The sequence below is a fragment of the Numida meleagris genome, chromosome 20 (genome assembly GCF_002078875.1).
Source record: "Numida meleagris isolate 19003 breed g44 Domestic line chromosome 20, NumMel1.0, whole genome shotgun sequence".
Classification (NCBI taxonomy): Eukaryota; Metazoa; Chordata; class Aves; order Galliformes; family Numididae; genus Numida; species Numida meleagris.
In genome coordinates this window covers 1307054-1334013 of record NC_034428.1, presented here as the reverse complement: position 1 = coordinate 1334013, position 26960 = coordinate 1307054, and the positions used below count along the sequence as shown (strand labels likewise).

The following is a 26960-nucleotide window of genomic DNA, read 5'->3' as shown; positions in this document are numbered from 1 at the left end:
CAAATTTCCTCTTTATGTGCCCTGTAATAGCCGGAGGTCAGGCTGGTTGAGAGCAGTTGCTGTATATAAATGTTTATTTACTGCCTGACTACTGATTGAGAACATATCTGGTCCACAGGCTTCAGATGGCTTTTAAACTAGAGATTTATGGCCTACTTCCTGTTTTCCAGACATAGTACACCATTTTTAAATAAAGTAATGAATGCAAGCTATTGTGAAAATAAAAGGCAGGGATTGCACCCAGCTCCACATTTGAGAAGGTGGACTACCAGGACCCCCGTTATTTCATCATTCATTTGTTTTCTGTTCGAGGGGCTGTGTGCACGTTAAACACCTCTGGTTCATTCTCTCTGGTTGTGTCTTTCCAGCCAGGAGCTGCCCTCCTGGAGGGGCTGCGTGCCCACCCCAGCACACAGAGGCCCACGCAGGGCATGTTGGAGCTGTGTAATGAAGAGCCAGGCCCATTCTTGCCTAACGGATGTCACTTTCTAGCAGCCTCTCTCCTGTTGGCCCCAAAGTGCTCCCACGTGGGCTTGGCATGGAGCACAAGTCCAGGCCTCCTCTTTGTGATTTTCCCTGCCGTTCTGCTCCTATCTGCAGCCTTGCAGGGTGTGCTCATTTCTAAGCCCGTAGAAGTGACAACTGAAACAGACTCGTTTGGCTTGCAGCTCTGTTTATGTATTTTTTGGAAGCCACGTTACATGACACATCAGTTAACCAGGCTTGTCTGAGTCCTGAACCCCACGTGGGATATGCATGTGTGTCATCTGTTCAATGTTACGTGTGCTCTAGTCCTTACCCCTTCCATCCCAAGTGATATCTGAAGCAGTGAGTGCCAAATCCCTTTTGGCTTTCTGTTCTCCATGGTGTGAAAATCCAGCTACCTAGCAGAATGTTGACCAGTCCTTTGTCCTTACTGTTACAGGATGGCCTATCACCGACAGCCTTCTTAAACTGATGGCAACAAATGAGTAATGTTGTGTCGTAGCTGTGACAGTAGGGCATTTCCAATCAACAGTCAGCATCAGGTTCTTGGTCTCAGACTGCAAGCCGCCGCACAGCAAGTTCCAGTGACCAGGCAGAATTTCATGCATGAAAACTGGCCGTGGTTGAGGACATTCCCGCCTCGCAGGGACTCTGCCATGTGTAAATCCTCACAGCCGAAATTCCTTGGCAGCAATTTACGTGCGAGTACAAGAGCAATTGACTGTAATTGTCCCCTGGGGATGGGATCATTTATTTATTTGTTTATCCAGTTTTCATTCGCACGGTGAATATCGCTTCCCTCTGGACAATACGTGGTTTGGAATCATCGTTGTTTTGAAGATGTGTGATCTCCTCATGGTGACCGTCCTTGGTCCCGTTGTTTGTGATTCCCAATGCAGCATCCTGCGATACCAATGAAGGCCATTTCTGAGAGCTTTATGTGCATTTCTTAACCCGTTATTCCATGAAAGGGCCCTAATCAAAGCAACACCCAGCAGTGTGGGCTGCACCCCGCCTGGGGCACACAGAGCTCCTTCGTGGACAACATGCTCATTAAAATGTGTAACGACAGACATAACTCCCCAATATTTCGTATGTTCATTAAACGTTTAATTACATCAGCGTTTTCTTTATTAGAAATGTGGCATTCTTTCTGAAGGCGCTTGGCACCAGCACACAGGGCCGGGGGGGCCGGCTGCTCACTGCCCCCTGCACTGAGTGCAGCTTGAGGAGCGTTCCCACCGCAGCTCTGCATAAAGGAATGGCAAGGGCCTCTGCTGGCCATGGGAGAGAGGAATGGCTCTCGATGCATGTGGGTACTGACAAGATGGAGAAGCGAGGGAAAAGTCAGCACCAAGGGCTCGGTTCAACACCCATTAAACTCAAGTTGAGAGTGATAGATTTTAAAAGGACCCTCCAGATGCAATAGCTACTTAACCGGATTTTCAGAAGCACTTGGGTGTCTCATTCCCATTGATTTCACATGAGGGAATTGGCCTTCATTTATAGGATACGATTTACAAACAGAGCTTCTTCCATGTGTAGATCCCACTGATCTGTAAATTACTTGGCAGCACATTGAATGTGAATATGAGCCCAGTTTGTTGTGGATGTCCCCAAGGCGTGGGATTATTTCTTTGTTTCTACAACACCCATAATGTCCAGTAGACACTGTTTTCCTGAAGGGATGACACGAGGGGTTCCAAGGAGAGCTCAGCCCCTGAAAATGCCTGAATGCATTTTTAGATGTCTAAATTGGCTAAAAAAAAACCAGGAAGCTTCCCGTTGTCATCTGGAGCAACACTCCAACGTTCCGAGAGGAGCTGGTAGCGGCATGGAGGAAGATTCCTCTATGGCAAAGTTCCTCTTTTGAGGAGCAGGATACAGAAGGTTTGTCTAAACCTATAAATAAGTGAAGGAAATATTTTCATTTCGTTTATGCCTTTAGTTAAGTGAATTCTTTGCAGAAGATGAGTGATTGTATTGCAGTGAAGGTTTGCAGGGAGGTGCTGGGATGAAATAGGATGCACCAAAAGTCCTGAACGAAACCTGGTAATTACTTGTGGCTGAAAGAAGCAATGAAACTGGTCTGGAGATGGAGGAAATCTGAGAACAAAAGCACATGAACCAACTTGTTATTAGCTTTAAGAAGCTAAAGATAGGCTGGAGTCAGTGCTAATGATCCACCTGCAGGTCAGCCACAATGCCACAATGCAGACAGTCAGTGTGTAATCTGATTTCTGCAGGATGCGAGGAGTGGAGCCGATCAGTTCTTAGTCATTACTTATTGAATCCAAATCCCTGCCTCTGAATACAAGAGAAAGACTCTGGCTTTCTGGTAGCAAGTGTTCTTCTCTGTGCCATCCCTGCGGTGCTCAGATTTCTGTAAATCAAGTCTGTGAGCACTTGATTTTCTAGGGAACCTGCTTTAGCGGGGGGTTGGACTGGGGGATCTCCAGAGGCCCCTTCCAGCCCCTGTGGTTCCATGGTTCTGTATCTGTTCTATTGAAGAAAACCATCTGTGCAGTGCTAAGCACCCCTCGGAAAGCTCTTCCTGAGAGTTTGGTCACACATACGCTGTCACTTCTTAGGAGCAGATCATTGTTTTAAAAGGAATCCAACCTCTCTGCAGGCAGGTTAAACAGTTATTCCAGCACTTAGGGTTAAAATGGCATCCTTAATTATGAAACATATGTTATCTCACAAAGGCATTTCCATGAAGGCCCCAGACTGTCACTAATAACCATATTACCAAGAACATCAGAAGAGGAAGAGGGCTCTGCTGCACCAGAAGCCGTACAGCTGAGCAATAGGCGGGCAGCCCCTGCTCCTGGAGGCTCACAGTCTGCTCTGCATACAGCCAAACTCATCATCTGTGGTGAAACTGAACTAATTTTAAGAGTTTTACACCCTGGATGAACTTGGCTTAGAGCATTTCTAACTGTTTACTTTCTCCCTTTCCACAGTCTGCAAGCTGCCAAGCTTCTATCCTTTGTTTGGATGTTAATTTGGATTATCTTGTCATCAAGGAAATCATTAACTTTTTATTGCCCTGTAAAATCAAAGTAGGCAAGGAGTGCACCCAGTGATTTTGGACTTCGGCAGCAGGGCTGCCAGCGAGCTGCGGCAGCCAGTCCCAATGTTTTCCTCCTCCCCGTCTTTGTTTTTGAGAGCTCTGGGGCTGTGGGTGCTAGAATGAACAATATCCAGCAAGTGCAATGTGTAAATTTCAAAAAAATATTAAACATGTGGTTTGTGTTTCAAAACCGGGAAAATATTATGAAAGCAATAAAATATCCCTACTGCAGGCAGCCCGAGAGGGCTCTCCCTTTGTGAGTACATGCGTTCGGATTTAGCTGCGTGTCATTCTCCAGCCAGCTTCATTCCAGGAGAGCCAGGCCGGGTCTTACATTGCCTTGAACCGTGCCGTGCAAAGTTGCTGTATGGAGACAGGAGCAGCAGCTGTGCTGTCCCCATTGGAACCCGTTGTGGATGGGATAAAGGCAGGCAGCAGAGCCCATCTCCATCGTGCAGCTCGTGCCCCACGCCAGCAGGGGCTGGTGTGTAAACTTTCCAACAGACTTGCCGAGAGCACAGGTGCCTTGCTAAGGTCTGCAGTGCTGATAATAACTAATAACGATCACGTGGCTCACGCTGTCTTTTTTTTCTATGGCCTGGTGCTCAATGGGAGTTGGTTCTGTCTGGCTGAAGTCCCACCTCATAGAGCAAAGTATTCTCCAGAGTCAGCCCTAGCTGCCTTGGGGTGGGGCTTTGCTGCCGTGCTGGCCTTGGCAAATTAGAGGGGCATGTTTCATCTCAGTGATGGAAGTTTTGGCCCATACATATGCACACACACACGTGCACTGGCTTATGGGATGGCTAAGGGCATCACAAAGTGTCATATAAAAGCTTGGGAAGAAATAATTAACTAAAAAGTGCTTGTAGCAGAGGCAGTGACATGGCGAGTACTTAGCAGTAGGGTCCTGGTGTTGTTGTGGCCTTGGGTTTATTCAAAGCTACAGTTAAACAAATCATTGTTTAGGGAGCATGGACACTTTATTTTTTAATAGTCTGTGACCTGCAATAGACTTTAGGTTGGGTGTTAATGACCAAAGGTTTTGCAAGTAATTAAATTTGTGGAAAGCACTATCCCTGAGAGGCTGCCAAGTGTGTTTGAGAACAGGCGTGCGTCTGTGCACTGCTGCAGTCTTAAACTGCAGTGGGCTGACCATGCACAACCTGAGCGGGCCCAGCGGCTCTTTAACCTGAGCTGAGCGTTAGACAAAGTGCTGCTGTTGTACTTCATTCACTTGGTAACAAAAGATTGCAAAGCTCTGATGTGCACATTTGTGTCATAGAATACGATTTTTCTCAGTGGGCGAAATCAACGACACGAGTATACGTGGCATGAGGTGTAATTCATACACAGTACAGAAGAACTTTAATATATTCCAGCTGAGAATCTTATGCATGTATATATTATACATTAAGCTAAATGTGTGTATGTAGACCTCAGACTTTACAAAGAGAAGGCGTGGACTGCTGCGTATCCCACAGTGCGCTCCTGAAATGCAGCTCCAACATGCGTTGCTTTGGGATGTGTGCACAAGTCGCAGTGAATCTTGCTGCCTTCCAGCCATGCAGCGTTTTACAGTCCCTGGCATCTTCGTCTCAGCCTTTGTGCCTTTCCTTGGTAGTCAGCTAGGGCACCATACTGTCACAGCACATTAAGTGAAGTATTTCAGGACTGAATGGTTATCTGCCATAGATATAAGAGGAGCAGTCTCTAGTTTCACCCAGCATCGCAGATCCCAGCTTCTTGAGGGTAGGAAATAAAATTTTTAAAAGTCATTAAACTACAGATGTATATATATAACATTTTGTTTCCACGCTTGGTTGAACGTCCAGGTTCCAGCAAAGGAACTTTTGGTATTTGTGCATGGAAAGAGGGCAAAGTGTGGAAACCTCACAAGAAGGCCAGGTCTTCTGATGGCTCCAGCTCAGGTCTGCACACCCCACAAGGGTGAGTTCATTTACTTTATTTTATGTTGGGGCTGCTTTTGCTAAGGCCATGCATCATTCATCCATTTCTGAGTGTCTGATAGAGAACCACCTCTTGCGTGTGTGTGATGAAATCTGTGGGGCCTGCTCTGAAATGCCGGCTTACGTGGAGTTAATTAGGCATGAATTAGAAAGTGGGGACAAAAAGCCACAGAGGTGCCACAAGGAGAAGGTACTGCCAGGACAAGCTAAGCAGCAGGCCAGGGTATTACAGGTTAATTATTATGTAGCATTTCTAATGAATCAGAGAGGCACACTCAGCTGGGGTCTAATTAGCGCTGCTGAGCCCCGAGGTTGCCGAGGCTGTGAGAGGGTGTCAGGAGATGGCTGCAGTGATGGGGGGTGAGCACAAGTGGTGGGATAATGGAGGATGTGCTGTGAAGACAGAGAGGAAGCTCTGGTGATCCTGGTTTATTTCTTGCCTGTGTACATTTGCTTATCCTGGCAGAAGGGCCTGACCCTAATTCCTGGGTAAAATTGTGCTAGTGGTGAGGTCTCAGTTAAGGTCTTGATTTTTTTACCACTACTCCTAATGTTTTAATTCATTCTCTTTCCTCAGTGGTGGTTCCTCATTCAGATTCGTCTTCTGCCCCTTTAGAAAAGCGGCTTGAGTGGTACCTCTAACACCACCATTAACTGGAAATAGCAAATGTCAAAACCATTCCTCTTTTCCCCATACCTGGCGAGTGTTACAGCCCTCCAGGATGCTCGGTTTCCATGAAGGTCCCTTCCTTCATCAAACCCTCAAAGCTCAAGTGAACATTTATCCAGCCAAAACACCAGGGTTTGTATGGTCGAAGGATTAAAGCGCGTTATTAAGTTTCAGTCAAGAATATTACCAAGTATTCACGGAGCAGTGCTTGTATTTCACCTTAAAGGCCAGAGATTTGGGGATTTACTGTGATGCCAGGGCAAAGGCTTTAGGGTTTGGACCCACAGACATCAGGTGGCTCCGGCACCTCTGCTCCTCCCGTCTGACTCCGTCCCGCTGTCCCTGCGGGTGCTGCTGCAGCTGCTGCTCAGCTGTGTGCTGCTGCTGGGGCTCGGGGAAGCCCTCAGCAGGGGCAGGGCGCTGAGAGCTGCCAAACAAGAGAAAATGTTCTCTTGTTCTTTCAATTTCCAGCAAGAAAAAGGGATGGGCGAAGGTTGTAAGCACATCAAATCCCTGCGTTTACCATGCTTTGTGCTAAAGCTTTGCATGGAGGGTTACCTACTGTGTACTGTGTCTTTAAAACACTAATGGGCCCACTAAAAAAAAAACAACCCAAACCTATGACAGTCCACTAGCAACTAGCACACTAACAGGTTCTCATCTGACACCAGTAGGGAACCGAAGATATTTTATTATTTGGAAACTCCATATAGGGAAAGCCAGCCTTGAATCTGTCATTACTCCAAGAACCGCACCTCCCCTGGGAGTTAATTATTTTCTTAAAATGCAACTTGTACTGTTAGTTTAAAACATTCCAACTGTGTTCGCACTCTTTAAATCTTCTGTAAACCTTAGAGTTTAAATCACTTGCAGATAAGAGTAATTCTATTAGAAAAAAAAAGTTTGGTGGAAGGGGAAAGAGAGGGAAATAAAAGGGCATTGATAGAAGCGTCCTTTGGGTGCCCATTGCCCCGTCACCTTTAGAACTTGGCAGGAGTTGCAGCCCACAGTAACTTTATAGGTCCTGGCACAGAATGAAACAAAATAGGTGCATGCCACATTTTCCTTCCAAAAAAACACCAGAGAGAGACTTGCCTCCTTTGTAAGAGGCTGAATATCTGAGAAGGTATGCCGAATGAAAAAAAACCATCAGGGCTGGCAGGTCGTAGCCTTTCTGGGCTTCTATTTTGAAAGAAGGCATTGGGCAGAGGGCTGCATCTGGCTGGGAGCACGTTCGGGAACTGAAGGGCTTGCAGAAGTGTTTAAATATAGGGCGCTACTGCAATGTTTGACCATCTTAACTCCTCTTGCTTTGGCTCCTTTTGCTGCTTTCATGGGAATTCCGGGGCATTAAAAAAAAAAAAAAAAAAAAAAGGACTCCTTGCTGCGGGTTTGCCATGAGTGAGCCAGGGAGAGAGCATATGTGTCATTTTTGGAACTGTCTGCGCAATCATTCGTATGTCGGATTGGCCAGGCTCCTAGAATTAAGGGTAATTCAGTGGTTCCAGAGCTCGGTGTTTTTTTCTCTCCCTCCCCTCCCCTCCCCAGCCACCCTTTCTCTCTCTAATTGGTTTGGGCTGAAAATCCCCTTCCCAAATTCTGCGAGTACTGTCTTTCTTTTTAACCAGTTTTCCCTTGAGAACAGTACACGAGTGGAGCTGTGATTTTCATCAATGATGTGTACCGAGCACCACACACCTGGGGGAACTTTGCATGAAAGGAGAGAGATGGGTGGGAGCATCTATCCTTGCTCTCACTGCAGCTCTGGACCCTGCTGGTGGCTGAAAGGCCGGTCCTGATGCTGTGAGCCAGCAGCACTCCTGTCCAGGTGTTGCAATGCCTTGCCACGGCTCTCCGGTAGCTAAAATGATAGAACCTGTTATTTCATGCAGCAAATTCCACACTTCCATACAAAAAAGAAAGGTGGATTTGATGGAGATATTGAACTTGGAGATGCCCTAGAGCTGGAGCCATCCTTCAGCCTTCCTCTGGGCACAGGGCTCAGCAGGACGAGCCCCTGTTCCCACTGAACATCATTTCTGCAAATAAGAGTGCTGCACAGTTATCCTCAGTCCCTCAACATCTCAGCTTCATCAGAGGGCATCGCTTAGTGCACACATGCATAGCTTCAGCAGTTACTGAGGAGGGTATGTGCTGCTGAGCATATGAGTTGGGGAGCCCAATAGCTGGGCTCTATACCGACAAGCTTTATTTATGAGCCACTGTAGTAGCAAACTAAACCTTAAGACCTTGGGGTTTGTTACAGTGAGACCGAAAGAAAAAATGGCCTATGAATTTTAGGTTTTTTATAACTTGCACTGGAAAGAAATACCCACGATGCCATAAATAAATGTGTCGGATACTTCCGCTTCAGTTTAGGTGAGTGTCATTCCTAATGTAAAGCAGATGAGATAGCAGCGCCGAAGATGTTGATGTATTTGTTATGCACATTGCTCGCCAATAGCGAAGCCACTGGGCAGCAGAAGGTGAGGATGAACATTCCACCTTCCCATACGAGATCCGGGCAGGGTGATGGATTCCTCTGCCCTTTGCCACGTAGGTCGGCACAGCCCCGCACACCGCTCCCTGCTCTGATGCAGCATCGAGGATTGATGTCCCACGGAGGCTGAGCCCTGATGCAGCATCACCTTGGCTCTGCTGGCAGCGCTGTCGCGTCACGCCAGGCGGTTCTTGATGCACAGAGCAGGGTTGTGTGCCAGCTGCTGGTGTCACGCTGGCGAGGCAGGGTGTCCCCGCAGTGCTGCAGGTGGGAAATCATTCTTATGGCACCTGCAAGGAAAGCAGAGCCTCAGCGAGAAGGGAGGATCCCCCCTCCCAGCTTCAGTCAGAGTCGTCTTTATACAGGCTGCTATCGGCTGAGTTGGAAATACTTAAGATTACAATTTTAGGCAGAAATGAACCGGCATAAAGGACAAGGTTCCTACTAAAACTGAACTGTGTGTAATGAGACACAGGAGCACACTGAAAAGAACGAGCTGTTAAAGGAATAAACAGTTAAAATAATGACAAAAGGCCAAACAGCTTGGGAAAGACAAAGAAAAATGTGATATAAAGGCATAGTGATCGCTCACAGAGAGAAAGGCGATCCGCTTGAAATGCACAAACATGAGAAGCCCTGGGCAGCACTGCTGCTGTTTGCACAGTTTACGGTTGCTGGAAAGTACTTTGCAAACTTCAGATCTCCCTTTCAAGTCTCCCTACGAGCGGCTGCGATTCCCCCCGGCTGCCCGCGGGGCTCCGGCTGCTGTGCCGCCCGCGGCCGGGCTGGGGCGCTGCGCCCACGGCGCTCCCCGTGCGCTCCCCGTGCGCTCCCCGTGCGCTCCCGTCCGTCTTCCACGCGGGGACCTCGGGACACGATGCTCTCGCTGCGCCGGCTGTGGGAAATCCCGCCTGTCCTTGCCGCGTAGGTGAGGTGCAGGGAGCACGCCACGTTTTGTCAGGATACAAACCCTGTAGGAGTTTGACTGCGGTTGTGTCTGCACTGAACATGTTTGCCCGAATTTCACCCGTTTTAGCATATTTATTGAATAGCACTCACCCCTTTGCCCTGGCAGCACCCGATGGTGACACACGATGGCGGCACGCTGGGGCAGTGGCGTTGCTTCCCAGGGCTCTGCTGCTGAGCGCTGCCCGGGTCTTTCTTTTCGCACAGCAAAAGTTATCCCCAAGCTTTAATTCCTATCCTAATTTAATCAGACTTTCTCATTCTACTGGAGCATAAAACAAGGAGTAATTAATGTATCTTACGGCCTCTTCAACTGAAAAGAGAAAGTCTCATACCCTTGGCTCTCCTCGGTATGATTCCTGAAGTTAAAAGAATATGCAAAGAAACGTGCGTGGTATAAAATAGCTGTCCTTTCCTTTCCTGGCCTGCTTATTCCTGCCTATGTCTCTGGGGTGTGTTGGTCCCTCCGAGCTCCGGTGGGGCAGAGCGATGCTGCGGGCTCTGACCTGGAGCCAGCCCTGTGGGTGTGCTCTGAGAGGGGCCCGATGGGCTTCTCTGTACTCACTGAGGAAGAAGAGCAGTACTGCATGAAATAACGTTCTAATCAGAATTCCCTCCTCAGTTAAACTCTCTTTAGATGGACAGTTAATTTATCTCTGTTTAACTGCTGAATCAATCCATCCATCAAAGCTACAAAAGCTAATTAGCCGGAGTCAAAGCAGCAGCAGCTCTGATACACAGTGGGGTATGTAATACCTTATCAAATTGCAGCAGGGGATACAAGGTACATTTCCCCACATATGCCTTAAAGCTGCCCACGAGGCCCCGGCGGGCGCTTCCCGCTGCGATTGGCTCTGGTACGAGGTTGTGAGCGGTGTGGCTGCCAGGACCTTCCTTCCCCTGGCTGCACCCACCCTGGTGCGGCCCGGTCCCACCCAGCACTGCGGCCTGGCGGGGCCCTGGGCCAGCACTGCAGCGAGGGCCTGCAGCCTCTGCCTCCTCCCGCTGCCGCAATGGGCCACGTCTGTCAGCTTTTTTCCTCTGATAAAAATCATAAAATAACGTATCTTAGCAGCATCTCAGGTGATGGAAATGTGTTCCTACAGCAGGACAGTCCGTGAGAAACACAAACCTCTGCTGCCCGTTGAGAACTATCGCACTGTTGACAGCTGTTTCTTGCCGGAATATCCTATCAATCTTTATCGCTTCTATGGCCAATTTTTATCCCTATTCATGTAACTGGAGTAAATATGTACTGCTTACCAATGTCTTGCTCCACTATGATAAGCAGCATGGTCCATTGGCACTAAGGCAGCTCTGCTGTACCTCAGCATATGGCCATATGCATCACGTACAGGACGCCCTGCAGCAGTCCCACTGCCCCCAGTGCCCATCACTGAGGTCTGAAGCAAGCTGATGCAACACCAAACAGAGGTGAGCCTACTCCTCGTCTGCTTTCATGCTCTGAGGGCTCTGAGGTGCTGAGCACAGGCAGTCGTTTCATCACATGGAAGTGTGTGGCTCGCCATTCTCGTGTGCCGTTCTGCGCTTTCGCTATAATCATTATTGGTGTCCATTAAATCCTGATGAATTGCTTGATGCTCCATTGGTCATGCTCTAAGACAGCATGCAGTCTGTGTTTTCGTAACACATGTTCCACGTTAACTGTTTTCATTGACTATGAATCCATAAAAATACATGTGGAACAGAGAGTACACAGTACAGTCATGTCTGTCTGACTCCTTCCCATTCTAATTGGGTAGCAAAGTCGTTTAATGGAGTCTGTGGAGTCTGTTTAACTACGTTCTGCCAGAACAATGCTCTATTCATGTTTTCAACAGAACACTAGTGATTGGACTAATATCTTTAAACTAGAAAACAAGACTTAATTGGAACAGATGCTGCAAATACCGATGCAAATGGCCAGCTCTCGTGTGATCAAAACCAGGTACAGTCCATTGATTTGTTTTTAATAGCAGCTTTCATTTTTTATTAGTGTACACAAAACTCACTAACACTACACAAAAAGTCAGTAACAATATTCTGAAAAATCATCTTGTTTAAAGCAGGCTCTGCCACGCATTGTTTCTGGCAAGGTGCTATTAAGGCGTTTCCGTCTCTTTTGGCAGATCACGTTACCGAAACATTCTTCTTTACTTCCCTCTCTTCTAGAATTTGAATAATCCCAGTGATTTTCCCAACCAGCTATTGATGTTTCGTTTTATAATCTGTTTAGATATTGGCTTACATTACAAACAGGCATTTGGGTTAGATTAGGCTGAATGGATCCACGGTGCTGGTGAGCACGCCTTAAATTGCGATCTGCTGGCTGCGGGTACGAGCAGCGCACGCATTCCCAGCGCAGAAACCTTTTGTCGTGGCAGTGCCTGGCATGGGGGGCTCTGAAACGTTAGGGAGAAGAAGATTTTTAAGCTAAGAATTAAAATGGTTTTCTAGGAGAAATTGGCTTTGTCGTTAGGATGTCTGAGCTGTTTGATAGCAGCAGGAATATCAAAAGCCGTTCAGAGTGGAGTAGAGAGATGCTCCTTGCAGAACACCTGGCACGTGCAAATACTTGTTGGTCTTTTTGTGAACGCAAATATTTTGCTCACCGCAGTTTGGACACGCACACACGCATCTGTATTTTTGTCCTTGCTGTTAGGGGAGGTTCTCCTGGAGCAGGCTGCAGCTCTGAGCCAGCTCCTGGCGGGCGGCTGCCAGCCCCACAGGGCAGTGGGTGCTGGGACAGGGATGGGCACGGAGAGGTGACAGCCAGCAGTGTGGCCATGCACTCCTTGCTTCCCGCAGAGCCCTTGCAGTGCTCGGCAGAGGCAGAGCCCCGGCGCGTTTTGCCCGGTCAGGTGCGCTGAAAAGCTGCGACATTTGAGGAGGGCTGGGGATTGACTCGATGAAAAAGGGCTTTGCTGGCGACCTACCGCAGCGCAGGCAGGTGGGGAGCGGGGCTGGGGGGCTCAGGAGGGGCGTCCCAGAAGGGTTCTGGGTTGAATTTGGCATCTTTAGGAGAAGGAGGGCTTGTCTCTCATCTCTGCTTTGCAAGGCAGGGAGGGGCAGTGTGCTCAGCCAGGGCGCAGAGCCCATGAAAACAGGGACGCTGGTGATGGGAGCGGCGGTGGCTCTCCTCCTCCTCCTGCCCGGACAGAGGTTCTGTGCTCCCAAGGACTCAGGACACAGCCGTGGCTGCCACTGCCCAGAGCACTGCAGGCACTGTAGGAGGACTGTTCTCATGTCATCTTCAGTGTTTATCCAAGCAAAATCCAATCTTGTAGCTCGACACGCTGGAAAAGGATCTTCTCTGAAGGGACTGGTACAAAACCATGAACAGCAGCAGAACTTACACGTTCTTCATACCATGGCCAGCAGCACAGCTTTCCCTGTTCCTGCTGACTCGCTCCAGGATGGGGCTGTCCTCTTCTGCCTGCGGAGGCCTGGTGACAGGCAGCGCTCAGCAGGTGTGGGTTCAAGCTCTAAGTGACAAGCCAAGTGGTGGTATTTTGTTTTAATTAATAATTTTTCATGTTTGGACACCCTTGCGTTTGATCTGTGAGGAATTTGGCAGAGGTCATTCCAAGGAAGTCGTGCAAACATTTTTTTTTGGTCAAGCTGTAGGCAACCGCCTACTGCCTGAATGGCACTCTGCAATTCCAGCTTCAATTGGGCCCAAAGTCTCCAGGCCATTGCTGGCAGCTGCCGTGTTTTACGCACCTTGGATTTCCGTGCAGCAGGCGCAGTCTTGTGTCACTCCTGAGTGTTCAGCTGGGCTGATGCTCATGCAGAAGGAAGAGCTCATGGCAGGTAACGTGCAAGGAAAGGTCTCTTAACCCTTCATGGCTGGTGTCTTTGTGACAGCCTAAGCTGAGAACGGTCTAAAGCTACCTTGGAAAACACGATCATCTTTTCTCCAAAACCACTTCCTTCTCTCACTAGGAACCAGCCAGCCACACCTGGGCAATAACCGCTTTGAAATACAAGTGGAAGTATCAGCAGTGCTGGAGAATAGAAATACCAGAGCCTTGGGAAATGCTGGGAAGGAAGCCGCCGGAAAGCCGAGTCGCTGCGGCGGGGAGCGGGACCTGGTGCTGAAGGGCCGAATTACCGAAGCCTTACCAGTGAGGTCGGTTCCACGCAGCGCTGAAAGGAGCCCAGATTTCTCGAGTTGTCTCAATGGTTGCACTCTGATCCCAGATGGGCGGATAATAATGTTATAAATGATTTACTGCCATACAGTATATGTTATGGGAGGTTTATAGAGATCAAATCGCACACTGAGCTGGAAAATCCTCTCCATTGTTGAGGCTGTTCCCTGACTGCTGTTGGCAGTAGCACATTAATGGCATGTGAGGGAGTTTGCCTTATTCAAACAATAGTGTAGGCATTATAATTTAATTACTCCCATAATTAGGCCAGTTTTCTTAGAAGAAAACACCCACAAGTGAAAAAAAAGCCACTGAGTTTTTTTCTTAGCTGCATTTATTGAAGGACTCCCCATCCTTTCTGTAACAGCACTTCTTTGCTACACTGGATTTTATTAATGGTGTAACAGAAGATTTTTCCTTTCCGCTCCTAGCATCCTGGAGCAGATTTCTCCCCCTTTATTCCTGAAATTCAGTGCCTTCCTGACATAGACTTTCTGGGCCAAATCTAGTTGCATATGTGTCAGCTTGGGGTAGGGGGTAAAATGCATTTTGGGGAGGGAAAATCTCCAGGTTGGAAAGAAAAAACTCAGTCAACGTGAAATATTACGAATACAGGAGGACAAGCAGCAAGCATATCAAGTACGAGGCACGGGAGCAAAGTGCTTCTTGACCTGTGGCTCAGGAGGCAGGAACTTGAAGTTCTTCTCTGCTTCGGAGCCAGGATCCAGTGGGGCAGTTGTGGCCATCGTCCCACAGATAGCAGCACACTTTCCCTTTGATGTATGTAAGGACTCCTTTCATTTGTTTATTTTTGCTCTCAAATTATTTCACTTAGTCCCTTGTGCAAGCCAGATACTGCAGGATATCATCACATTCAGTAAACAAGGAAGTGGAACCTGACACCTGAATGACAGTAAATGAAGTTATTTGCCAGTCACAAGGGGCCGGGTTACATCCGCGCTGGACTTTATTCAGGGGCAATCCCACCCCAGCCCAACCCGACCCGGGTGCGGGCACTGAGGGTGTCACCTGCTCCGTGCTCCGTGTTGGGCTGCACGAGGGCATGTGCTGGGAGCGCTTCCCATGCAGCGCACGTGATGAGCAATTCCAGAAGCTATCTGGAATAAAGGATTTCATCTGTATTTATTCATTTTTCCTGTTACTGACTGTTTCCAAGCATTACCATCGTATGGAGCCATGGAGGCATGCTTACTGTCCAAACAGCGTAAGGGAATCGAGGCCAGGTCCAGTAAAGCCCTGTGAATTCCTGCTGGGCACTCAGGGAGCCAAGGTTGGGGTGTCCTGACCATGACCGACCCGTACCCAGGTCTGCCCTGAGACATCAGCCACCCAAGGCAGTGAGTGCTGTGATCAGGGCACTCAGAAATTGCAGGTAGACAGTTCTCCACCTTTCCAGATGGGACATGGTCCGTCTGTTCTCATTCACAGTTGCACGTGGCATTTTACTTATGTGTGTGATCTGCTAGCTCCCCAGGGACACTAGTGATTGGTGTGGAATATTGGTGTCAGTAGAACATCTGTATTTTTCATTGCTTTCTACTATAATGAAGCAGACAGTGTTCTCGGAAGACTGTTGTGAGCAGGAGGTAGTTTGGAATATGGTTCTTGGCTGTAAAGTGCGGTGCAAGGTCAAAGTTATCATTATTATCTCACCCAACTGCTGCTGTCATCATTTCCCCATCAGTACTTCCGTTTCAATAATTGTACCCACAAAATAATTTCTGGTGCACGTGATTCCCAAACTGGGCCATCTCTAGCCAGAAAAACAAATGCCATTAGTATGGCCTTGATGGTAACAGCACTGACCCAAACACTCACGGTTGCCTGGGGGCACTAGGGGCACTTCCCTTGTGCTACTGGTGTGCTACTGGTGTGCTACTGGTGTGCTAGGGTTGGGCTGCCAGCCGCAGTCGCTGCTCTGTGCCATCGTGCAGCACGACGTGCTCGTCTGCTTTGTGTATTCGGTCTCTCATCACCCTGCGGGCATTTGTTTCTTGCCCCAGAGTCACAATTACTGCTTTAATTATTGGCATTTCCTTTGCCAGCAGTTCCATGGCTTTCACTCCTGCAGTCAGTAGGCCCTGCTGCAATTGAAAGCCCTGGCTGCCTCGCCCTGCCGGGACAGAGCTGAGCTCTGTGAGCCATTTGCAATGACAAACCCATTTTTAATCTCCCAAGCCTGAACATCCTCACTTCAGTAAGTGCTGCTACCAGAAGCCCTTGCAAATAATGACTTTTTGTTTCAAAGACTTGAATAATTTGATAGGACAATGAGGAATAGTTCAAGGTATGAAGTCTGCAATGCCTCAAAATTATTCTAATTGGATGTGTTGCAAAAGGGAAGAACCTCCAAATTTTAAGTACCTTTTCAAAAACAAACTTCTTGTTGTTCTGAGAAAGAAGCAGGTAAATCCCAAGTCTATGAAGAACCTGGGCAAAACAGCTGGAGACTTCTGGGCTGGTTTGTGCACTCACTGTTCTGGTTTTAATGCTCTTTCTCTGGTGGGACAGCGCACTGAGTAGCTCCCTCAATGCCCCTTGCTATCAGAGGAAAAGAAATCTAATCAGGTGCATGAGATATGAAAGCTTGAAGGTATACAGGGGAAAAGCTTTGCTGTCCATCCAGAGACAGATCTTCTAATAAAGTGGTACTTCCTATTAGAGGAAGTGCTGAGTGGCACCCACAATGCTGCTGATTGCAACACAACAGATTTTCCCTAATGAAGTTCTCAATTGCTCGTGACTTTTCAGTCGGTTGGACTATTCCTGAACTCATCCATCTGCATTAGGTGCTTTTCCAGTTTCCATAGCAACGGGGCAATTCATCATCTTTAACATATCTAGCCTTACAGTGTCTTACAGAGGGAAATACTATGTCCATTTTATGGACGTGCAGCCAGAGGTGTGGGGAACCAAACAGAGTTCACCTGCAGCTGAATAGGGTAAGAGCACTGCTTTCCTGGGTTCCAAGAAAATGCCGTGTCTGCCAGGCTGTCCTTTCCCAGGGAGGTATTTGCTGTATCAGATCAGCACTGGCCGAAGGTTGTTTCCCAAGTGTTCTTGTTCTCAGACTCAGAAAAAGAGACTTTCAGAAATGAAGAGGTTGGAGTTTGAGCGGTACAGAGCAGGGTGAGTAATGAAACAAGAAATCAAAACTTGCAAGTAATTTATTCGGCACAAATGCCAGCCACATTCTTTGGGTAAATAACTCGCAATGAATAATTCAACCAGTGTCATCACTACAGGGCATAGGAACAGGAATGTTTTTGAATCATTTGGCCTTTTTCTTCATGTAAATCCAAGCCAAACGTCCAGATTCAGCCCTGACGTGTTCCAACTCTGGATCTGGATTTTGCTTGTGGTTTGGCCAGGGTCAGGGTCAGACCTGGGCCTGTGCTGAGCACCCTCTCTTCTCTCTGAAATCTGAAGAAACCCCAGGAATTTGGTGCCTACAGGATAGAATTCAAAGCTGCCCTTCAAAAAATGCATCTGTAGCCTCAAAACCTTGTGAAAATAGCAAAAAATTGAAAGCCATTGAGGAATCGTGGATTAACACAGCGCACAGAGCAAAGAAAGGCTGGTGGCCTTTGGAACAACTTCTCACATTAATTTTCTTCCAACACTGACAGCTTTGATTTATTGCCTTTAGGCTGGTTAGAAAACACCCAGACATGAGGGAAGCCAAGAGTTATGGAAAGCAAAGAAAATATGGTAAACGTAGTGATGAATAGCAGTGGTAGATAGACAAACACTGCTCTGCGCTCCTACTGCCCCCAGGAACTGTCTTAGAGGGAAGATGGGAGCAGAGGTTTTGCTTGCACTTTCCCTGTTACTGCCTTCTCTCCTAATATGTTGAATATTCTGCTGGAAATCCCATGGGAACCGTGGTTTTGTTTATTTTATATCGGTTGGGTGCCAGCTGGAGCACCAGCCAAGGGGCGACTTGGAAAATGAAAGAGAGAAATGCACAGCAGTTGAGAAAGTTCTGTTGGGAGAACCCGGTGCAGCGATTCCTTGCCTGTCCTCTGGCACTCAGCCACGGCCACGGGGGCTCTGCGTCAGGAGCCGATGCCAGAGTGCTGCACTGCAGCTTCTCCAGCCCCCACCCACCTCATCTTCTGCAGCTCATGTCTGCTCCTTCTGCCATTTGAGTTGCTGAGGACACAAGGACACGACTGGTGGCAGCACGTAGGTACTGCTCGGGTCAGTGATCCGAGCGTAGGGAGTACCAGGCTCTCCAAAATATGAGACACGTGAAACCTGTGCTGGTGCACAGACAGCTTGCAAGGGGCTCTTCCTTAGAAATCAGAGCAATGCATTACTTCCCTGAAAATTTGGGAAGGTCAGTTGGATTTCTGTGGGTTACTGCAACTGTTTGCTGAGAAAGCTCGGCTGCTCGCTGCTCCCGCAGCCCTTTGGCTGTATCGAATCCATGTTTACAGAAGAACCACACCAAAACGGACCAAACAACTGAGGAACAAAACATGGTGAGAGTTGTCTTTAATTTCATCAATGGTTTTAAATATTTAGAAAGCACAACGTAAACATCTGGAGAGAAATCTGTGTGCTTGCTCTTGGTGTTCGGAGCTGCTGGGATTTGCAGGCGCAGCGGCCGCTCTCCGGGCGCGGAGCTGATGGTTCAGACTTTCCACCAAAGTTACATACACTCGTGTCATGACAGCTCTTCCCTCAGCCCAAATTGCTGGCACAGCGTCCTGAAATGTTTCTCATTAGTAAACTTTTCATAACCTCCAAACCTGCAACAACTGTGGACTGAAGCGTGCCGGGATGCCAGCTGGAGCTGGCACTTGGCGCGGGGCTCTCCGCGCTGTTTGCTTAGCTGGATGTGAAGGATGTTCCGGACCAGCTAGCAGGACATGTGACTGAGTTTTGACCTAAACCACTGGCTCGGTTCCAGAGATCTTGAATACTTCATGGGAATGCTTTCCACTTGTTGCTTTCATAACTCAGACGCAGCTTTTAACAATTTGAGCATAAACCCAAGCCCAACAGCCATCGGAATACGGTTAGAAATAATGGCACTTGGTTATATAAAGTAACAACGAGATTCCAGAGCGGCTCAGGATGCATTTAGTGCTGAGTTAACAGTGTTCCAAGGGTAGAGCTCTGCTCTCCCTTTTTTCCTGTCTCAAATTCCCAGCATCTCCGCTGTCTTTTGCAAAGGCTCTGGTATGGGTAGACCCGGAGCATCACGTGTGAGCCAGTGCAGGGGACTTTCCCTTCCTGCTGTAGTTCTTTGTGGGCAGCCTGTAGGAGCAGGAGCTCTCTGTAGGAGCAGGAGCTCTCTGTGGCCCCAGCCCTGCTGTTTCCCCAGGAAAGGCTGATTTGTGGCTGAGTGATTGGAGCTCAGCACGGTGAAATTGTGTTACCTGCTTCAGTTTCCTGGGCTTTTCATTTTCCAATGATCAAGACTATTTATTTCGAATGTATTAATTTTCAACCCAAAGACTTTTATGTATGCATAATTTATATCATTCCTCGCTGTAGCTCTTGCATTTTTTTCTCCGACACGGAAAATAGCGTGTGAAGTCTGAGTAGTCCTCAGATGCTGAATTCCAAATTGTCTGAATTAACTCTGAATCCCAGTGGGTTCCGCACCTTCCCAGTTGTTCATCACTTGCAGGGTTTATTGCATTTTAGATGTTACTATTAAATCCAGCCACCCCTAGAGATACCAGTGAGACTTTGTGAGTCTAAAGAGTAGAGGAGCATGACTGAGTCCTCAGCGCTGTTCCAATTTAGCAGTGTAGTAATTTAAGTTTCCTTTAAATGGGCAGCGAGTTGTAATTTTTTATACTTTTTATAATTTGTTTACAATTTCACTTCCCTCCCTTGAATACCTTTTAGGAATTAGAAAATTAATGTGTTTTCCCTCCGTTTAGAGTCTTTTTTTCTATTTAGCGAACATTGATTTTACTCCCCCGGTGCTTTTGTTCACTGCCAAAATTAACACCTCTGTTCGCTTTGCTTTCCAGAGGGCCTGGAAATGTTCTGGGGCCATTAATGGGGTTGGGCCGCGCTCCCTCCTTCCTGGTGTCGGTCAGCACAGCCGAGGTGCCCTCATGGGATGGGTGAAAGGAAGGAAGAGCTGAACAAACCCTTTTGGATGGGCACTTGTGTGGCCTTCCAGAACCTTCCCTTCCTGCAGACTGAGACCACCTCCAGCACGGAGCTCAGAGGGCACCTCCGGGCCGAGCTGCTAGGACGGGAGGGAATGGCCTTAAGCTGTGCCAGAGAGGGTCAGGTTGGGTATTAGGAAACATTTCTTCTCCAAAAGAGTGATGAGGCAATGACACAGGCTGCCCTGCTGGGTGGGGGAGTCCCCGTCCCTGGAGGTGTTCAGCACTGAGGGATGTGCTCAGTGGGCACGGTGGGGGTGGGTTGGCGTTGGACTGGATGGTCCTGGAAGTCTTTTCCAACCCGAATGATCCTATGGTTCCATGAGCAGGGCTGAGCTGCACGTGCAGGGTTAACTGCTGGGTGCGAGCATGGAAAGCCGTGCTGCACATCAAGGATCTGCAGGGAGGATGGAAGAGGAGGGTTTGGGCCATGTGGTGCCCATAAAAATGGATGCAAAACGTTTCTGAAGTATATGAAATCTGCAGATAGTTGTTCTGTGTTTCAAAAGTGTTGAATATATATGTGCATATATGTGTTGGAAAAAAGCTCAACAGGAGTTTAAATAAACACAGGCAAGTGAGTCAGCAAGAAGATATAAAATCATCAGGAAAGGCTGAGTTTGTTTTAATATGGGGATTACTGTAAACACCAGGAGTGCATGGTAACAATTTGTAGCCCATATGTTTTGAAATATCATAACTGGTGTCAATAAACACATTAAAATTCAACTTCAAAGAGCATTGTGGATATTTGGAGTGTCACGAAGACCTTGCGAAACGGGGATTTTTGGAAACAAGTATGGGAGCAATCAAACACAGCTCCTATGTGAAGAAAGGGATCTTGTCGAGTTGTTAGAACTAAGCATCTGTGATGGTGATTACTGCTTCTTGCTGGCTGGGAGCTGGCTTGGCCCCTGATTCCTTTCACTCTGTCTCCCCGGCCTTCCACCCCGACCTGCTGGTTCTCACCCACCTGACACAGCTCATGGCTCAAGCTCAGCCCTTTTAGGAAGGAATTGCCATTCACTGCTCGTTCCAATAAATAGCAAATTCATGTTGTGCCTGTACAGAACGACCCATGGCCCACAGTGCTGTCCTCATGTGCTGGCTTGGTGCGGGCATCGAGCATCACTGCAGCATTTGCTGTGTTTGATTCTTCTGTGTGCAGTGAGTCACCAACTGAGGGTTTTAGGGCACAGAGAAGGGTGGACGCCTTCCCTTCTGTGTCCCCCACGTGTGGTGGTATCTGAAACATAAGGTTTGTGTTGCTTCCTGAATCCTTCCTCGTGCTTGTAGAAAACTGAGAGAGAAAAAGCAGGGAAGATACCAAAATAATCTGGCATGGCAAAGCAGAGAGAGGAACATCTCTCAGCCAGTGCCTGGTCCTGCTTGCGTCTCTCTTTTGTTGGTGACACTTTCTAGATCTTTCTTCCTGCTGCTATAGATGCTACACACGTGGGGTTTGTGCAGGCGCACAGACTGAGCTGGCTGATCTTTCTCCCTCTGGTTTTACTGCAGGGAAATGGGGACCTTGCAGAGCTCATCACAGCTGACCTGGCTCACGCAGAGGACACCTATGGAGGAGGATGAAGCCCAGCAGCGACGTGACGCAGCAATGCACAAGGGCATGCTGGAACCAGTAAGTGGAAATGCGTGCTCAGCACTGGTGTATAAAGCAAGCAAGAGTGGCCCCAAACCAGCATGTTTTGCTATCTCTGGGTTCTTACAACCCAGTGTCTGTTCTGTGAGGGCAGCTCACAGCGCTGCTGAGCGCAGACAGCAGCTCCACTCGCTCTGTTACAAACCCTGCAGGAACAAAGTTGACTCCCACGTACCGTTTTTAAGGCGATTTATGACAGAAGCAACACAAAGGAACAGATGAGCATTCCTGCACCTAGGTTCAACTGCCGTTTAATGATCACAGTCAATATTCCCCTGTTTTAATACTAAACATCATGTTCCAAACGGAGGGCTTCCCTGCAAGCTGCAGGCAGGCCACGCGGGACTAAATGGGGCTTCCAGTGTGATGAATATAGCAGCGTCTTAAGTGATTAGGACACCTGTTGACATTAATATAGAAGCATGCATGAAAACAAGTGTGCCACGCTGAAATATATGTACACAAATATTAAGAGGATTAGGGAAATTGCTAAAATGGATCGTGTGGCGTTTAACGCGAACACGTCTGGAATCCAGGCCGAATGGAAATAACATACACGGAGCTGCTCCCTTGTTTCTCTCTTCAGTGGTTTGTCTGGGGTGTAAACGCCATACAAGGGGGTCATTTGCTTACATTTAACATTGCTGTTTAATGTATGCCCTTGATTGGAATCTGCCTCTGATTCATAACCACCTTCCTTTAGTAGCTGGCACCTTTGCCACGCAAGCTGCAAGAAAAAGTAATTAAATTTAATAGAAGCCACCCTCGCTTTGAAGCTGCCCTGGATTAAGAGCCACAAGGAGAAGCAATTAAACTGTGGCAGCCAAGGGTTCGATCTGAAGTTATATAGTGACTTTTCTTCTTTAGAGGAAATTTTCCCTCTGAACGGATTTGGATTGTCAAACCCGATTGGATTCAAAAGCACAGAAACTTCCTTCTGTGGGAATTTTTGTCCTGAAGCAGAGGGAAAAAGTAATGAGAGGCGAAATGGAGATTGGTTGTAAAGATCCAGGATATATGTAACCCTTTTTCAAAACGTTCCAAAAAAGAGTTCAGCAGAGTGCTGAAGGGAAAGGGGAAGCATGAGAGGAGGACAGCTGCGTGCCTGCTTGCTTGCAGGCAGGTCGGCTTGTCAGCAGCCAGCACTGAGATTCATTAGGGGAAGGGATTCCTTCACACTGAACAGTGTGACAAGCGTTGCTTAAAGCTGATGGGAATTCTTAAACCAGCGAGAGGCAGAAATTATTTTTCGCTTCTGTGTTTTTTACCAAAAAATAGTCTTTAAATTAACCAAGAGGGATAGAAAAAAAGGACTCCAGAATGCCACAGGCAGTGCCCAACATATGTCTGCCTATTTTAAAAGTGTTTTCCTATAAAAGATCAGAAAGCATTCGTTGAAATATTCCAGTGCAGACGTTCTGCAAAAAGCAAACTAGCAATGCAGTTAGCACCTGTAGGCAGGCAAAAGTGTCCTGATCTTCACCAGCTCTTGGAATTACGTAGCTAAGCCACAGTACATGTGAAGCCTTTAATTATTGCCATAAATGTATTTTGCAATACCTGCTCTTCTGAGAAACAGATGCCGTGAGGCTCAGTACGGGGATACCTTTGATGGTCTGTGATCTATGGATGGGACTTGGTGAATGGGTGTTCCTCTGGCTGGAGTCGTGGCATGGCTGCCCTAGCCATTTCTGGGGAAGTGTCTGGAATGCTGTATCTTGCAGGGAAATATATTATTGTATCACTGGCCTTTATGAGGTAGCTGGGGGCAGACATGCCCGCCCCCATGCTGCACACCCCCTGCACCTGGCAACGGTGACCAGCCTTTAAAAGGCTGAAAACACTGAAAAAAACAGAAGAACGCTGCCAGTGAGCTGCTCTGGGGAACCATCAGCTCTGCGAGGAATGTTTGACCCCAGCGTTTTGGATGTCCCAGCGGTCATCTTTGACAATGGGTCTGGATTGTGCAAGGCGGGGATCGCAGGTGACAGTGGCCCCAGGTCTGTTATCACATCGATCGTTGGTCGCTCAAGAGTCAAATCTGCAATGCTGGGAGCTGGGATGAAAGAATACTACGTAGGAGAAGAAGCTCAGTCCAAAAGAGGGATCCTGACTTTGAATTATCCGATTGACCACGGCATAGTTACATCCTGGGATGACATGGAAAGGATCTGGAGACACGTCTATGACTATGAGCTGAGAGTGAAAGCCAGCGAAAGACCCGTGCTGCTAACAGAACCCCCCCTCAACCCTCTGCAGAACCGAGAAAGAATGACGGAGATCATGTTTGAGGGCTTCATGGTGCCCGCCATGTACGTCGCCATCCAGGCCGCGCTGGCCCTCTACGCGTCAGCCCGCACCACCGGCATAGTGCTGGACAGCGGGGATGGCGTCACCCACACTGTCCCCATCTACGAAGGGTACTGCCTGCCCCATGCTGTCTCCAGGCTGGATATCGCTGGCCGGGATATCACTGAGTATTTTATGAGGCTCCTTCTGGAGAGCGGCTACTCCTTTGTTAGCACCGCTGAAAGGGAAATTGTGAAAGATATCAAAGAGAAGCTGTGCTATGTGGCTTTAGACCCCGCTCTAGAAATGAAAGCAAGTCCAGAAGAGCGCATGAAGGAATACAGATTACCTGACAGCAACATCATTCATATAGGCAGCCAGCTCTTTCGTGCACCAGAGACCCTTTTCGTACCTGCCAACATTGGCATGGAAGCACCCGGCGTGCACAAAATGCTCTTCAACAGCATCACAAAGTGCGACATCGATGTGCGCAGGGATCTGTACGGCAACGTCCTGCTCTCGGGCGGCTCCACGCTCTTCCCCGGCCTGGAGGAGCGCATCCTGAAGGAGATGCACCTGCAAGTGCCTTTGGGCATGCTCGTGAAAATCATCGCTCCCCCCGAGAGAAAGTACAGCGTGTGGGTCGGGGCCTCCATCCTCTCCTGCCTGACCTCCTTCAAACCCATGTGGATCACCGTGAGGGACTACGGGGATTTTGGGGCGGCTGTCGTCCACCGGAAATGCTGTTAAGGAGAACATCAGACCGAGTGGCTGTCTATAGCAAAGCACGAGCAACGAGCCCTGACGAGGGCTGACTGAGCAGAAGGGGGCTACAGCTGCTGTGCATTTCCTGGCTGACAAAACCTTTATGGAAATATAACATGAAATCATTGGTAACTGGGGATTTGACTCCTCTTACTGCTTATTTCCTCCAAGGGGAGCATTGCGTCTTCCTGCCTCCCTTGTTCCACTGCTTTGTCTGCATCCTTGCTTCCAAACCTCTGCCTTGTGGCTTTTCTCTCCTCTGTGGATGGGACAAACAGGTTTTCAAGGCTTTAGAGTATCGGGTCCCAGAGGGATTCCTACAAAGACCATAGCCCCGGGACTGGTGCTTCCCTCAACACTTCCTTGAGCAGCTTCAGGTGCATGTGGATGAGCACTCCAGTGAGTGATACAATTTCGCACCACTTATGCTTTCATAATGGAAAGCTGCTTATCTGCCTCGCCGTCCCTTCCCTTTCCTTTCCACACAGTCACAGGGATGCAGTGGTTCCCAACTCCCAACTCCCATGGGGAGCAGCACACCTCCTCTGCGGGGGGTTCTTCCCTCTGAGCTCTTTGCAATATCTGGGTTTTTCTATTCTAAAGCTAGATCGCATGTTATTTCTAACCTCATTAAAAATGCTTCCTTTCGAAGCCCAGCAAACCCCCAAACAGAATCCAAATATAAATCAATGCAAATGCAATTACTGTAGCCGACCCTCCTCTGTGCCTGAGGGCCTGAAAAAAATCATTGATTCTCTGCCGTAATTTATCAGGGAAGTGCGAACACCCAGCTCCCCTCCCAAGCACCCTTTGCGGATGTCGCTGTGGGCTTTGTGAGCTCGGCGGGGGCCGTGCCCTCTTGTGATGCAGGGACAGAATGCTCCGGTGCTGCTGGTGCCCAGCAGCGCTGCCCATCCTGCGCGCGATGTCACGCGTGGCGGCGGCCGGGGCCCCCGTGGTGGTTTTTGACAACGGCTCCGGGCAATGCAAGGCCGGGCTGTCGGGGGAGCTGGCACCCCGTTCGGTTATTCCAACCATTGTGGGGTACCCCAAGTTCACGTTTGTCATGATTGGGATGGAGCACAGGGACTGGTACGTCGGGGAGGAAGCCCAGTCCAAAAGGGGCATTTTGTCTTTAACTTACCCAATGGAAAACGGAGTGGTGACATCGTGGGACAACATGGAGAAGATCTGGAGATACCTGTACGAACACGAGCTCAGAGTGAAGCCCAGCGAGGGGCCGGTGCTGCTGACCGAGACCCCCCTCAACCCCCGGTCCCATCGAGAGAAGATGGCCGAGCTGATGTTTGAGAGCTTCCAGGTGCCCGCGCTCTACTTGGCCCTGCAGGCGCTGGCAGCCCTCCACGCCTGCGCCCGCACCACCGGCATGGTGCTGGACAGCGGCGACGGAGTCACCGTCACCGTCCCCATCCACGGAGGCAGCTGCCTGCTGCAGGGCGTTACCAGGCTGGATTTTGCAGGCAGAGGGGTCACCAAGTACCTGGCCAGGCTCCTCCTGGAGATGGGGCACTCCTTCGTGAGTGCGACAGAGGAGGAGATAGTCAGGGATATGAAGGAGAAGCTTTGCTACATTGCTTTAGATCCCATCAAAAAAATGCAGCAAAAGCCTGAAAATCTTTTGTGTGAGTACGTTCTCCCTGACGGAAGGACTGTCAAGGCAGGAGACCAGCTGTTCCGAGCTCCTGAGGCTCTTTTTGCACCCACAGAGGTGGAAATCCAAGGTGCAGGGGTGGTGGGGATGATCCTGCAGAGCGCTGCCAAGTGCAACGCGCGCGTCCGGATGGACGTCCTGAGGAACGTGGTGCTCGCGGGCGGCTCCACTCTCTTCCGAGGTTTCAAGGAGAGGCTCCTGAAGGAGCTCCGGGCAGAAGCTCCCAGCACAGCCTCCATCAGGATCATCTCGCCCAGAAATCGGATGCACTCCGTGTGGATCGGCGCCTCATTGCTCGCCAACTTAACGTCGCTTCAGAACATGTGGGTGACCAGGGAAGACTACAGCGAAGTCGGACCAACCGTACTAGAGAGGAAATACTTTTGAGAAGTATGACCATCCAGGAATTGTCTTAAGTGCCAATCTGAACAGCTGGAGAGCAGTTAATAAATCGGTACAAAAATAATTGATTTGTAGTAAGGGATTTTATAGCTCAGTAAAGAAAGATCCCTTGTGCATTGGGCTGAAGAAAGAGTCCTTGTTCAGAGCATTTTTGCTCTCCAAGATGTTGGTTTTAATTCTAGGAGCGTGTTG

The 26960-nt window shown here is 48.6% G+C and overlaps 3 protein-coding genes across 8 annotated transcripts in view; all 3 read left to right on the top strand.

Annotated features, from left to right (window-relative positions):
- The window catches only part of PRDM16 (PR/SET domain 16), a 338929-nt gene that overhangs the window by 84249 nt on the left and 227720 nt on the right, over nucleotides 1-26960 (top strand). For all 6 annotated transcript variants that reach the window (XM_021417567.1, XM_021417566.1, XM_021417565.1 and 3 more), the window contains one exon: nucleotides 21499-21619. The gene's annotated coding sequence lies outside the window, so the exon portion shown is untranslated. The remainder of the gene's footprint in view (nucleotides 1-21498; nucleotides 21620-26960) is intronic.
- On the top strand, nucleotides 23025-25460 carry LOC110408640 (actin-85C-like). Its single transcript, XM_021417588.1, has one exon. The coding sequence runs from the start codon at nucleotides 23546-23548 to the stop codon at nucleotides 24677-24679; it is 1134 nt and encodes a 377-aa protein (XP_021273263.1). The 5' UTR covers nucleotides 23025-23545; the 3' UTR covers nucleotides 24680-25460.
- On the top strand, nucleotides 25548-26882 carry ACTRT2 (actin related protein T2). Its single transcript, XM_021417587.1, has one exon. The coding sequence runs from the start codon at nucleotides 25572-25574 to the stop codon at nucleotides 26751-26753; it is 1182 nt and encodes a 393-aa protein (XP_021273262.1). The 5' UTR covers nucleotides 25548-25571; the 3' UTR covers nucleotides 26754-26882.

What these genes read in the sequence shown, in the direction of transcription:
- ACTRT2 (XM_021417587.1), top strand. Translation starts at nt 25,572, where the DNA reads ATGCTCCGGTGCTGCTGGTGCCCAGCAGCGCTGCCCATCCTGCGCGCG.
- LOC110408640 (XM_021417588.1), top strand. Translation starts at nt 23,546, where the DNA reads ATGTTTGACCCCAGCGTTTTGGATGTCCCAGCGGTCATCTTTGACAAT.